This window comes from Eublepharis macularius, chromosome 4, assembly GCF_028583425.1.
Source record: "Eublepharis macularius isolate TG4126 chromosome 4, MPM_Emac_v1.0, whole genome shotgun sequence".
NCBI classification, from domain to species: domain Eukaryota; kingdom Metazoa; phylum Chordata; class Lepidosauria; order Squamata; family Eublepharidae; genus Eublepharis; species Eublepharis macularius.
In genome coordinates this window covers 145,427,808-145,440,311 of record NC_072793.1, presented here as the reverse complement: position 1 = coordinate 145,440,311, position 12,504 = coordinate 145,427,808, and the positions used below count along the sequence as shown (strand labels likewise).

The 12,504-nt window shown below is 41.6% G+C and overlaps 1 protein-coding gene across 20 annotated transcripts in view; it reads right to left on the bottom strand.

The window, feature by feature from the left end:
• Positions 1 to 12,504, bottom strand: part of MAGI1 (membrane associated guanylate kinase, WW and PDZ domain containing 1) — a 592,830-nt gene that overhangs the window by 70,477 nt on the left and 509,849 nt on the right. For all 20 annotated transcript variants that reach the window (XM_054975185.1, XM_054975188.1, XM_054975191.1 and 17 more), the window contains one exon: positions 8,351 to 8,382. In XM_054975185.1, coding sequence (XP_054831160.1) covers positions 8,351 to 8,382 — 32 coding nt within the window. The remainder of the gene's footprint in view (positions 1 to 8,350; positions 8,383 to 12,504) is intronic.

The window sequence follows — 12,504 nt, the reverse complement described above, 5'->3', positions numbered from 1 at the left end:
TAATACAGAACTATGTCCTGGATGCAGTTGCTGGACTGATTCCCTCACCCATTCTAACCAGGAGAGGACAGGGAAGAAAACAGCCTCACACGTGTCTTCCAGGTCTGTTTCACATGGTCACTTGGAGGCCGTTTTTACTTGTTCCAAGTGCCTGGTTATTTTTTCACACAAAGTCTAATTTATTCAAAACTTTTAACACACCACTGTTGTCACATTGTTAATTCTCACTTCCCTCTCAGGGGGTTGCTAAAAAGTTCTCAGCCTAATTCCATATCAATCTGGTTGAGAAGTTTTCAGTCACTCTTGTACTTTACCTAACCCAGCAATAGGAATTCACTACTTTCACAGTGCACAGCATGAAATATTTTAATAAGACTAGTTGCACCCCAATCCAGAAGGTCCAAGTCTGTCTTATTCAAGATCCAGCCCTGGAATACCCACACAAACCATTCAACAAGCTACCTCTGAAATCTGAGAAAGCTTCAAAAGCAAGCTCAGCAACACCATGAAGAAATGTGAAGCAGAGAAGGGAAGTGTGAAAATTATTCTTGTGAATAAAAACTCCTACAGATATCTAAAGAAGCTCTCTGGATTACAGCCCGAGTCCTGTTTCATACTGCCTGGGTTAGCACCAGGCTTCGTGTGAAACAGGACCTCTCTCCACCCACTTGGTGTTCCAAACTAACACTCAACTATGCAGATGCACCAACTGCATGATTTTTTGGCTGCTGAAAACAAAAGGAGCGGCGGTGTTTCCTGTAAACAGGGTTTTGTTGTGATCAAGCATTTTTGCCTCAAGCAACCAGTTTACAAATGACATGATGATGTAATGAAAAATGCTGTTGTCACAACACCATTTACCACCTCCATTGGTATGAACCAAGGGTTTAGTCATCAGTTTGCCACAGGATACATCTCTTTGCTATAAAAAATAGCAGTACCCTTTAGACAATACTTAAGTAGTATGGGACCTACTATTCCATGGGCTGATCAGGTGACACTGATACAACTCATAAAGGCTAGGAGGGGAGGGGGGATCATGTGGATGTTAGTGCCTGCAAGCCAGGATTCAAGACAAATGGAGGACTTACAAGGATTTGCAGGGAACTTGTGATGTTTCCCTTTTATATCACGTCCTCTTTCCTTTCCCTGCCCCCCATAGCCTCTCTTCTTTTCCTGCTTCCTTTTCTCCTTCCCACCCACCTTTGTTTATCCCCCTGCTTTTACCTTTTCTCCTTCCACCCGATGTATCCTCTCCCTTATGGACTGGCTGCATGGTGCTAGGCTCTGCTGCATGGTGGGGACTTGTGTGAGGTACTTCATTTCCCCCTTTATTCTCTTCCCCACATTATTCCTTTTCCCCTCCTTCTGGCAGCCTCCACGTGCTCGCCTTTCCCTATATCCTTCTCTCCATCAAACCCACTAAAAACTTATTTTTTATCTGTCCCCCATCTTCATTTATATTTATAAATTTACCTCATTTATATACTGCCTTTCTTCAGAGCAGGGACCCAAAGCTGTTTACATCGTGCTTCTTGCCTCCATTTTATCCTCACAACAACCCTGAGAGGTAGATTAGTCTCAGATTGTGACACTGGCTCAAAGTCACCAGATGAGCTTCCACAGCAAAGTGGTGATTTGAAGCCAAAGTGGTGATTTGAAGCCATATCCTAATCCTAACTTAAATTCTAACCACTACATTACTCTAGCTTTGGGGCAGGGGGGCTGCTGTTGAGCAACAGCAAGCAGCCAGACCTGGGTGAGTCATGCAAGTTCTATGGTAGGAAGTTCCTTGACAGTTGTTTCTAGGCCTGGTCCAATGAGTCCTCCCTCAAAGGCCAAAACAATACTGGAAACGGCCCTGCCCCTTCCCACCTTCCTTTTCCTGACAGAATCCAAGCCTGGAATACTGTTATGATTGCCTAGGAACAGCCACTGAGATTCCTTCTGTATTCGAAATCTAACCTGTTTACATAGCCTAGGCAGAAACTTCATTAAACTGGAATTAATGCTATACAGAAAATTGTATTACCAATTACATAAACCAGACAGTATCCATAACCCATGTACTACCCTCAACAGACCATTTTCTTAGAAACTAGCAAATTTCAATTTCATGCCACAATAACAGAAACTAGAGAGAGAGAGAGAGAGAAAATTAAGACTGGTTGGGAAATCATAAGCATATTGTTGAATCTTCAGAGATTGCTACTTATATACTAATAGGGCACTTTATTGATGATGATACACTATTTCCCATTTTTATGGTATTTTGGGAAACAGATTTAGATATCTCCAGACAAAACTGGAAATGCTTTCAGTTTGGGCTTCGGACTTTAGCCCCTGCTTTACAGAAGTATTATTTCTGTTATTAATTACATAATTAATATTAATAATGCACCTCCTTTATATCAAGCTCTATATACAAATTTACACACTTTCTGCCTGCAACAACTCCTTTTTTTCAAACATTGCTTTCTTATTTCATCTATGGTCCTATCTTACCCATATATACCCATTAATAACATGGCCATACGGTCTCTAATTGCAAGGTGCTATCTGTCTCTCTGTATAGAAATGGAATGTACTCTTCTAGGGGGTCTCTTTTTATAGAGGTTGAGCGGCTCAGTGCTAGGGGTGGGATTCCACTCCATGCTTTACAAGTATCCCCAAGAGTAACACTTTACCTTCTATATTAGAAGGAAGTGGTATTAGAAGGGAGATTTTTAACTCAAGGAAACAGATGCAAGTGGCAGCCAGATCCTCTAGTCCTTTTTTAAGATGCAACTGGAAACATCCCAGTTTACCTGATGTTCTGATGGATTGGAAACATGCTAGAATCTAGAGAAGAAACGCCTAGCGGAGCCAAGCATCTCACAGTAGCAAGAGGGTGGATGAGGTCTGGGTCATCATATTAGCTGTTCAAGTGCATGCAGGATATGATAAATGAGATGGGATATAAGGAATTCCAGAGGAAGTCTAGAGAGATTTTAAAAAGGAAGGAGTGGTAAAGTTTCCCCAGGAAAATAACCTTCCTAATCTCACCTGCTTGTTTAGGTACTTATCATGAAAATAAAAATTCAAGATTATCTTCCCACGGATCATTCAGTTGCTTTCCTTGGAATCTGTCCCCTTCCCCTTCCTTTCTGCGCTGGAGTTTCTGCAAAGGAGTATCAGCATTCACAATCCCAGCAGCTGGGAACCTAAAACATTAGCAGGGGCATTTTCTTTCCCATCTATTCATCTATAGGAAGCAAAGACAGTTGGGTCTTTGTGAGATGGCCTGCCACCACTATTTTGAATCAGAGCAGCTGGGGATTTCACTGCAGACACAGATGCCGCAAAACGTTATCAATGTTAATAAACTGACCCCCTCCCTTCAGCCCAAATATATACATTACTAAGCTAGGTTTAATTGCATAAATAAAAAATAATACAATAGAAATGGCAAACACCAAATATTCATGAACATTTAACGAAGCAGCATGCATACTGCATGAAGATGGGAAATCATCCTTTCTCATTTTGATGTCAGAAGACACTTGTTTCTATAAGAAACACTGGAGGAAAATATAATAATCTGGCTATTTCATCTGAAATCACATAATCAAAGAAATGGGTGAGACGAGGCCTTCGGATCTGAAGGGAGGTGGCTTCTGCATGACATGGAACACTATTTACTTGTTTGACAGACAGTAAAGCTGCTCCTGCCTATGCATATATTTTAACCTCATATGTAGAAGCGTCATCACTAAAGGCTTGTCTCTACAAATGTTACCTGATCCACATGACAAGACGTTCTCTTTGGAAGCTAGACATGACCAGTCGTACTGTGCAGTGGCACTGTCAGTCACGTGGAAAGTCACCATACTGAGAATCTCCCTGTCAGCTTTGGACTTTCCTCAAAATCAGAAATTTCCATTTGATAAGCAATGTGATAAATTACATAGGGGAGTGCGGAGTCACAATCAGAAATTGACTCAGCACATGGATCAGATTTATTTACTCCATTTATAATTCTCCTTTTCTCGCTAGTGGGGACCCAGAGTGGCTTACATCATTCTCATCTCTTCGGCACAACAACCCTGAAAGGTAGGTTAAGTAGAGAGTGTGTGACTGGCCCAAGGTCACCCAGCAAGGTGGTTGCTGGGGGTTTCTGCCTGGGCCTTCTAGATCCTAGTCTGACACTCTATACCCTCTACACCACACTGAGTAGACATCCTCTACCACCAACTTTGCACATTATCTTTGCAATGGTTGCTTTACAAGAAGATATATTCAAAGGCAATTCTAACTAGGCTTTGGAGGTAGAGTGGGAGTAAATTCTTAACCTGAATAACGTGGATATCGTTTCACACCAGCAGTACAGAGATATGCTCACATGTAGAGATGGGCACAAAACGAACTACGAAACAAAATTCTGTATGGAACAGCCTGTTTGTAGTCAAAGAACCATGCATGCCATGGGACCGTATTTTTCCGAACCAAACAAACTTTTCTTACCATTCTGTTGCTGGTTCGGACACTTTTGGCACCAAACACTCCCTCGCCCAGGCAACTGTGGCAGTCTTTAGTTTGCCCCCAACGTGAGGCCTCCAGGCTTGATTGACAGCTGTCCCTGCCAACTAGAGAGCTCCCACTCTGGCCTATCCAGCCAGGAAAAGGGGGGGGAGAGTTAGAATCTCCAAGGCAACTGAGGGCCTTCAGCAGCCATGGTAACACCAATCTCTTCCTTCCAAAACCAGGTTAGGCAGGTTTTTCTGCCAACCAGAGTGCTGTTGTGTTGTTCAATCTCTTAGCTTTCCCCATAAATAGGGGAAGCCTTGTGATTCCTGGTTTCAGTTTCTCTAGAGTGGGAGAGGGAGGAGAGCTTGGTGGCTTGCTGTGGTGTTGGAACTGGATCTTTGACCTGCATTTCTGGCCGCTGGAAAAGGGGCTGAAAAGCCTTTCTTTTCTTTTCTCTGGGGCACTAGCTTTGGGGCTCTATAACTCAGAGATCTGTATTGCAATCTTCATGAAACTTAGTGGGTGGCTGGAGGAGAGCCAACTGAAAACTCACTGTGAGTTTGGGCTCTCTGAGCATGAAGGGGGCCATCCTGCCCCCCCGAACCTCAAACAAGTTGGAAATCGAGTGAGTTCATTAAGTTCATGTTCCGTGTTCCGTAGAAATTAACGAACCATGAACTGAGCAGTTCAGGGTTTTTTTGTTCCGTGCCGATCTCTACTCACATGGTTTGGCATACTGCTTCATACAATGTATTGCTAACATATAAATTGGATCCTCCAGGCCTATTGAGAAGTTGTTATCTTCTATGATTCGAATGGCATTTTATCATGATGGAAAGGCGTGAACTGAGAAATTAAAATGGCACTGGAACAGTGCTGAGGGGCTCCTACAACATTATAAGCTAGCGACGAAGGGGCCACTCACTTCAGCAGCTCGAGCAATAGGCATTAGCTTACCCCTTGCTTCCTTCCTGAGCCAAGTGGCCCTTAAAGTACTGGCAGAGTTACTGGGCTGGGGACTGGCTCCGCATGTACTTGGCCACCAGCGACTGCCCACTAGAAATTTTCCCTGTAAGTTAAATTGCCAGTCCACCCCAACAGGAAAAGCAAAAGTATTTTTGAATTTGTTTTCCTTGACTTAAAATCTAACAACAGAAAACATTAAGATAAGGAGAGGCACGTGAGCGTGTCAGGTTTTTTTTTTAACGCCACAAGGCTGGCTGCACATAGTTCATGGAACAGCAGCTAATCTATTATTGATCAAGAAATAATTAGTGTTTTAAGGGATTCTTGGAGAGCAACTGAAAGAGGGAAAGGGAAAGGAAAAAGAAATGCAACCACAAGACCAGGCAAATAGGCTCTGGGGACCTCAAGGACTGATGCTCAGCATTTCCGATGCCTGTGTCACCTCACTGGACTGTCAACATGTAGGCTTCAACAAATAGCAGCTGTCACTGGAAATATTTCATGCCATTTTCAAGAACAGAACTTGGGGAATTCCCATTCAGATTGGTGCTGGAAGTTTGCAGGACACTTACTATAATCCACTTACAGCTTTCTCCCATATTTAGCAAAACTGCAAGCATGGAACCTTTGTTTCTATTATGCTTCCAATTAAAAAATTTTAAAAGTCTAGTGTACATTAAAAAATTGTTAACGTTTTCATTTTCATCTTCAGCACTAATAAGAGATGTTCTGGATGTTGTGAACCTATTCATTTTCTTAGACAACAGGATGATACTCTCTGTATCTAATTCAACAGCTGCTGCATTACAAAAATAAGAGAGTGTATGCTGAATTGTGGTTAACAAACATTTTATTCAACACAGGCACACAGTCGCACACATATATTTAAAAGGATAACCTTGGCTTTTCTGGGGATTTCCCCCTCTTCTAGGAGATGACAGCCACTGACTGGACTTCAATATATTTTGAAAGAGACAAAGAAGAGGAGGGAAGGCAAAGGGCTTTCAGCAACAACACCCCAGGGGCTCAAGCAGGAGGAACCATCTCCAGAGATCAACTGAATTCCGGTGAAGGAAAAAAGGTGAAAAAGAGGTGAAGGGAAGGAGGAGGCTCCTAAATAACACCTGTTTGTAAACAGGCACTTTGTTCACTAGAGAAGGATTATCTCTAAATGGATTTATGTCCCACACACAAGATTTTAAAGCTTCTAATGAATCACCATTCACTGGAGTGAGGTGTTCACGGCAACTCCACATTAATGGAGGACACTCTCTCTAACTTGACTGCAGAGGAAGAGGACTGCCTTTTCCCAAACCAACTCTGCTAAGCCTTCCATCAGATGTGATTTAATTAGTAGGCTGGGGAACAGAGGAGAGAAAAGACTGAAAATCATCTTGCCCCTTTGACTGGAAGCAAACTGCTATTCCACCCTCAGCACACACCTTTTTCTTCTTCCAGTAGCCCAATGGGATTGTGTGAGCTTTTTACACACTTGCTTCCATCTGAACCAAAGGCTGAATTCCTCCTTTACTGTGACACAGAAGTAAACCCCATACGGTCTGACATTTTGTGGGATTTGAGGCTGAGTGTAAACTGTGATCTCCGCCCTCACCAACGATAATGCAAACTGACAATGGTAGAGGCTCGAGGTCATGTGACTTTAATCAGCACGGCCCTGAGCCAGAAGAAACACATTAATTATTTCAGGGCTTTCTTTTGGACCAAGCAGAGACACTTGTATTAAAAGCAGGAGGAGAACATTGTTCATCTTTTGCTTTGGACAGTGTCAGAGAAAGGTAGGCCCTTACAAATCTGCAGCTCTGATATGGACAATCAGGGAAGTTTTGCGGTGTCTTGTGCTACTGCAACAACCTCATTTTTACCTTCTGAAAACTGGCTGGAAACAAGCTTCCCTCTTGCCTCCCCCATTTTCAAACAAATGGAAAAACTTTCATCCTGTAGACAGTTAACTCTCTATAAAATAGATTGCTCTTTTTCTTGCCTGCTCACAGCTCGTTAATTTGAGTTTTCCCCCAGAGTGGTTAAATCCTCTGTTTTAATTATACTTTTAGCAATAATCTCCAAGCTATTAGCTCACATGTCAACCAGGTAACCACTCCCACAAAGAAACAAGATTAACTAGGACAAGGAAATATTGATCCCCCACCCTCTCCTCTTTAAAAAGGAGATGGAAAAAATCCACACCTGCAGCATAATGCTGCTAAACCCAAGCAAAAACAACAAAGGATGCCCTCCGTAGCAAAGAAACTGTCTCACACTTCCTGTGCTCAGGCAGCAAAATGCTGGAAAGTAGAACGATATGCTCAAATCGTGGCAGGGCTTTCCCTCCCTCTGTTAAGGAACAAGCTTCGAGATTTTTAAAAACAAAATTATTCCACAAGCTATGCATTATAAAGCTCAATAAACAACATAAGCTACCAATAGCAAACATTATCTGAAAAGAAGGAATCCCCCTCCCTCAGTCCTTCAACAAGGAAACAATGGCATTTTAAGGGGTACGTTAACTGCCTGTGAAGCTCAGTCCATCAGAAGAAGCAATATAGAAAGCACTCCACTGAATTCCATCCAAGCACCCTCTCCCTCCAAGCTTTCGCCTCCATCCGATTTCTGCACTGCATTCTTTCCGGCTCTCACCATTCAGCACAAGCCGTGCAAAGCAATTAGTGCTGCAACAGAATGATGTCCAGCAACTTTCAAACTGAATGATTTGGGGTGGGGTCTGAGAGGCATGGAAAAAGAAGCCAGCAGCATACACACCAAGCTTCCCCTGCCGTATTTTTATTGATATTTCCAGAAACGCCCACCTACACCCCAGACAAAAATAATCAAACAGGTATAGGAGCTGAAAAGTACTTACCGACTTTGGACTCTTCTTTGGGGCTGGCAGTCCTGAAAAATGGCAACAAGGGGAAAAAAGAAATATTAGCATGTAAATCATTACATTCTTTAAAAGAAAAAAAATTCCTAGGTGTATCATCCGAATGTAGCCATCTGCAGAGTTATGTCAGATTTTGCTCTAGCATCGCAGTTGCCAGTCTGTTCATATCGAATCAAAGCACAGGGGGGGGGAGAGTTGGAAAGAGGAGGGGAAAGACAGAAAGGGAGAGTGTGGAGGGGGGAGGAGATCTATCTGCATTAGCTATGCTGACTTGTGCTGCAGCAGCCAGGAGGCTGGAGAAAGAAATTCACAGACCTCAGCGGCCTGGGAAATTGAACACTTGGACAGAATCTCAATTCTCCCCTGGATTAAGATAGCCTTAGCTTACAATTAAGCCAAGGATATTACCTTTTGACGCGACTGGTGTGTCAAATGTATCGGACCAATTGGAAACAGCAGTGGAGAGAGAGAGAGAGATGGGTAGACAGACAGATGTCTGTTTGAAGAGACAGGTTTTTATATACAAGCTTTGAAATGAGATGTTCAGCCAAGCAAAGCAAAAATGGAGGAACAAAAAGTGCATAACGTTTATTTTAAAAAAGGTCATGGATACCATGGAAAAAACCCTAAGTTTGGTGCCAACTCCACTGTGTGATATTATATGAAGAGACCATCACTGGATAGTTCTACAGAGTGCAGCAGATTCAAAATACATTTAAGAATTTCTGGTCCTATGACAGATGCAATGGGATGCAGAAAGGTGAATGACTAGCTCAGGAAGGGGAAGAGGGATGGAGTTCTTCCAAGACATTAATAGTGAGGAAAATGCAAATGAGAAATCACTTTTAAAGCTCTGGAAGGAAAGCCTATAGGAAATTTTGCATTCTGGAGACCGTTCCTGAGAGTTAATGTGTATTATCCTCTCTTGGGCAATGTGAAACCAGAGGAAGAGAATTTCCCCACCGCCACCACTATCCACAACATAATATCCCTATTAGTGAAGGAGTTCAAGCTTATGGGAAGTGATTAACAACACTAAAGGAAAACTATGCTCTAAGCCAAAGGGGAGAGGTTATAAAGAAATTACTTCAAAAATTGGAGGAAAAGCAGCAGTGGAGCAAAATGCCAAAGTGATGCTACAGAAATATTTTGTGTACTAATGTGCAAAAGAACACAGAAATGTGAAATCTGCTCCCATTTTTTTAAAAAAAATTGAAGCACTTTAGCAACATTAAGCTCTCCGTTCCTTGCAACACGTTTTCCATACATTCAGGTGAAAAACACATTCCCAACCAATGCTATATTGGGGGAGGATGATATTAATGAGGAAAAAACAGGTATACAAGGGCTTGTGATAATGAAACAAGACTTTGTACTGACTTATTACTATCTGACAGATCACCAGGACTCATATATCCAAGTCAACTGACATTCCTGTACAGCTACCACGGTCAAAAACTCCAGGGTATAAAGAGAAAAAGCAGAGCAAGCAGTGACTAATGCCAAATTAAAATGTCTTCTACACTCTGGTGCAGCTTTACTGCCCACAATATTTTTACATTTTTACATGTTCCATGTCACTGTTAGTCAGACACTGAGGCATTTGTCATTTGCCCTAAATAGTCGTGTCTTAACAGATCATTGCTACACGTGGCAAATCTAGCATTGTCTAACAGCAACCTAGCAACGCTTCCTATTTTCCTTCAGCCTGTATGTTCATTCTTTTGACTGGAGTCTACATTACAGTTGCCTCAAGTTTTAATTTAGAAAGCAATCTAAGAGGCCTTCCACATGGTAGCTGTAAGAAAAGAAAATGTGGAGAATCTCAAAGTACAAGGGAAGTAGAACACAGGCCCACGATTGCTGCATAACAGCAACAAACAAACAAAACAAAACCAACCAACACACACAACAAGGACATGCTTATTGGTGTTCTGTCACTTATGTGAGACTGTTGCAACACCAACAAACATGCACAAGTCTTCCTGGGCTATGACTGACTGTCGCATCACAAAACATGAAAACTGTTAAATAAGTAAAACGAGATATGCCATTTTGCTGACAGTGACTGAATGACTGCGGCATACTAAAGGAGCTACCACTCACTGGGAAAACCACCCTCCCATTTTTCTTTCCATAGCCCAGCTTCAAAAGAATGAAACAAGATGCAAATAGTACATGCTAATAAACAGTAAGCATTTGCATAGTGTTTTAAAAGTGTTCAAACCACTTTACGTCACATCTTAAGAAATCACTACAACAGCACAGTTACTAAGACTTGTATTACCCCCATATGACAGTTGAGAGGCTCAGGCTGACTGGCAAAGACATACCAAAGGCCATTGACAGAACTCACACTGGAAGTAAGATCTGTGCCAGATATGTGTGCCCACCTCACATGCTCAGCTACTAGATGTCACCATCTCCACACAGAGTGATGGACTCAAGTGGATCACTGCCCTAACTATGCTCTTGCTGTCTGAGAAAACAAAATTCCACTCTAGCACTCACATGTAGGATGCTCATGATACCAGCCCTTGTGGGGGACATGCCCTCAGGAACCTTGAAATCTGGGCCCTTTCAGCTGTGGCTCCAGTCCTCCCCTTTCTCGTCTCTAAGGTTGCATATGAACCACTGTCATGATGACCTCATCCCCTCCAATTGCCCGTATCTGCATTGGTCATGTCAGGTGTTGCCAAGCTGTGTGGCTTTTGCACCTACAGTCCAGTTTGGTGGTGGTTGCAACATTTGCTATTATTTGAACAGTTCGCAAAGTGTCTTAACTCAGACATTATGTGAAATTATGGTCTAATTAAACTAAATGACCATGTGAATGTGACACAATCCACTATCCAAGATTAGTCAGAGTGAGTTAGACCAGGATCTGAAGCCATGGTTTAGTTTATTAACCACAGTTAAGTAACTGTGGATCTTTGTGGTAGGAACATTCTGGCTTAATGCTGCTGCCATCTTAGCTGCAATCATTTTCTGAGATACCAGCTGGGCCACTGCTGAGGAAAACAGTGGTGGTGATTACGCCAGCATTTTTCATGGCAAACCAGGATCTGAATTATTGTCTGCAGCCAAATCCCATTTTCACAAACTAACCATAGCTTAAATAAACCATGGTTTTTGTATTAAGTCCGAACTGAGTCAGAGCGATACCTTTAAGAATTCATTAACTTTTGTTTTTGCATTAATATATCAGGAATTCAGGATAGAGAGAAACAAAATATAATATTAGAGGAACAATAGCAGCAATAAACGACTGATACTTAGGAAATCATACCATGCAGAAGGTCTACACAGATTTTGAGATTGTAATTTACCAGAAATATTCCAGAGTAGAATTCATAACAGTGGAATCTGATATAGTTTTTAAAGTTTTATCTCTGGAAAATGTGCATTATAAACAAGGTAAAATAAAATAAATATTTCTGAAAGAGCAATCATTTTTGAAAGAGTTTATTGTATCTTCATGTTGCACAAGGCTGCAACTGCACTCTTGTGCAATATAAAAAAATCCAATAAATAAATGAAAATTTTAAAAGTATGCAAGAAGTTAGTTTATTATTTTTTATTTTAAAAATTAAAAAATCATGAAATGAAATATAATTAACAATTGGGGGGGTCAGAAAAGGGAGGTTAGTTTGGAATGGCATTTTTTCAATCTTAGTTTTATCTTGGACAAGAAGACTGTTATATCTCTGTAGAAAGGCAACAAAAATAAATAAAATGTGTCGTGTGCAGGGAAGCACTTTTTTTTTAATATGCAGGAATCTCAACAGTGGGGGGAAAACTTTTCTAATTGCACAAAATTCAATACCAACTTTTCAAAATTGTTCTCTCTTGCTGCAAGGCAAATACAGTAAAATCCAAAGCACAATAGGACTGCAGAATATCATCAGACTGGAAATGAAGAAATGTATTCATCCCTACAACAAACATATCAAACTGTTGGCTATTCGTAGGGAGACCTGAAGCCATGTGGGAAACTTCATCACTTTAACTAGCCAATGTACTGGGAAGCAGCATGCTTATGTAGCCACCTCCAAACATTCCAAGCTCAGCTGCAATTTGGGTCACCATAACCTAGCTCAATCAGGAGTCCTGTTCACATATTAAAGTGAAAG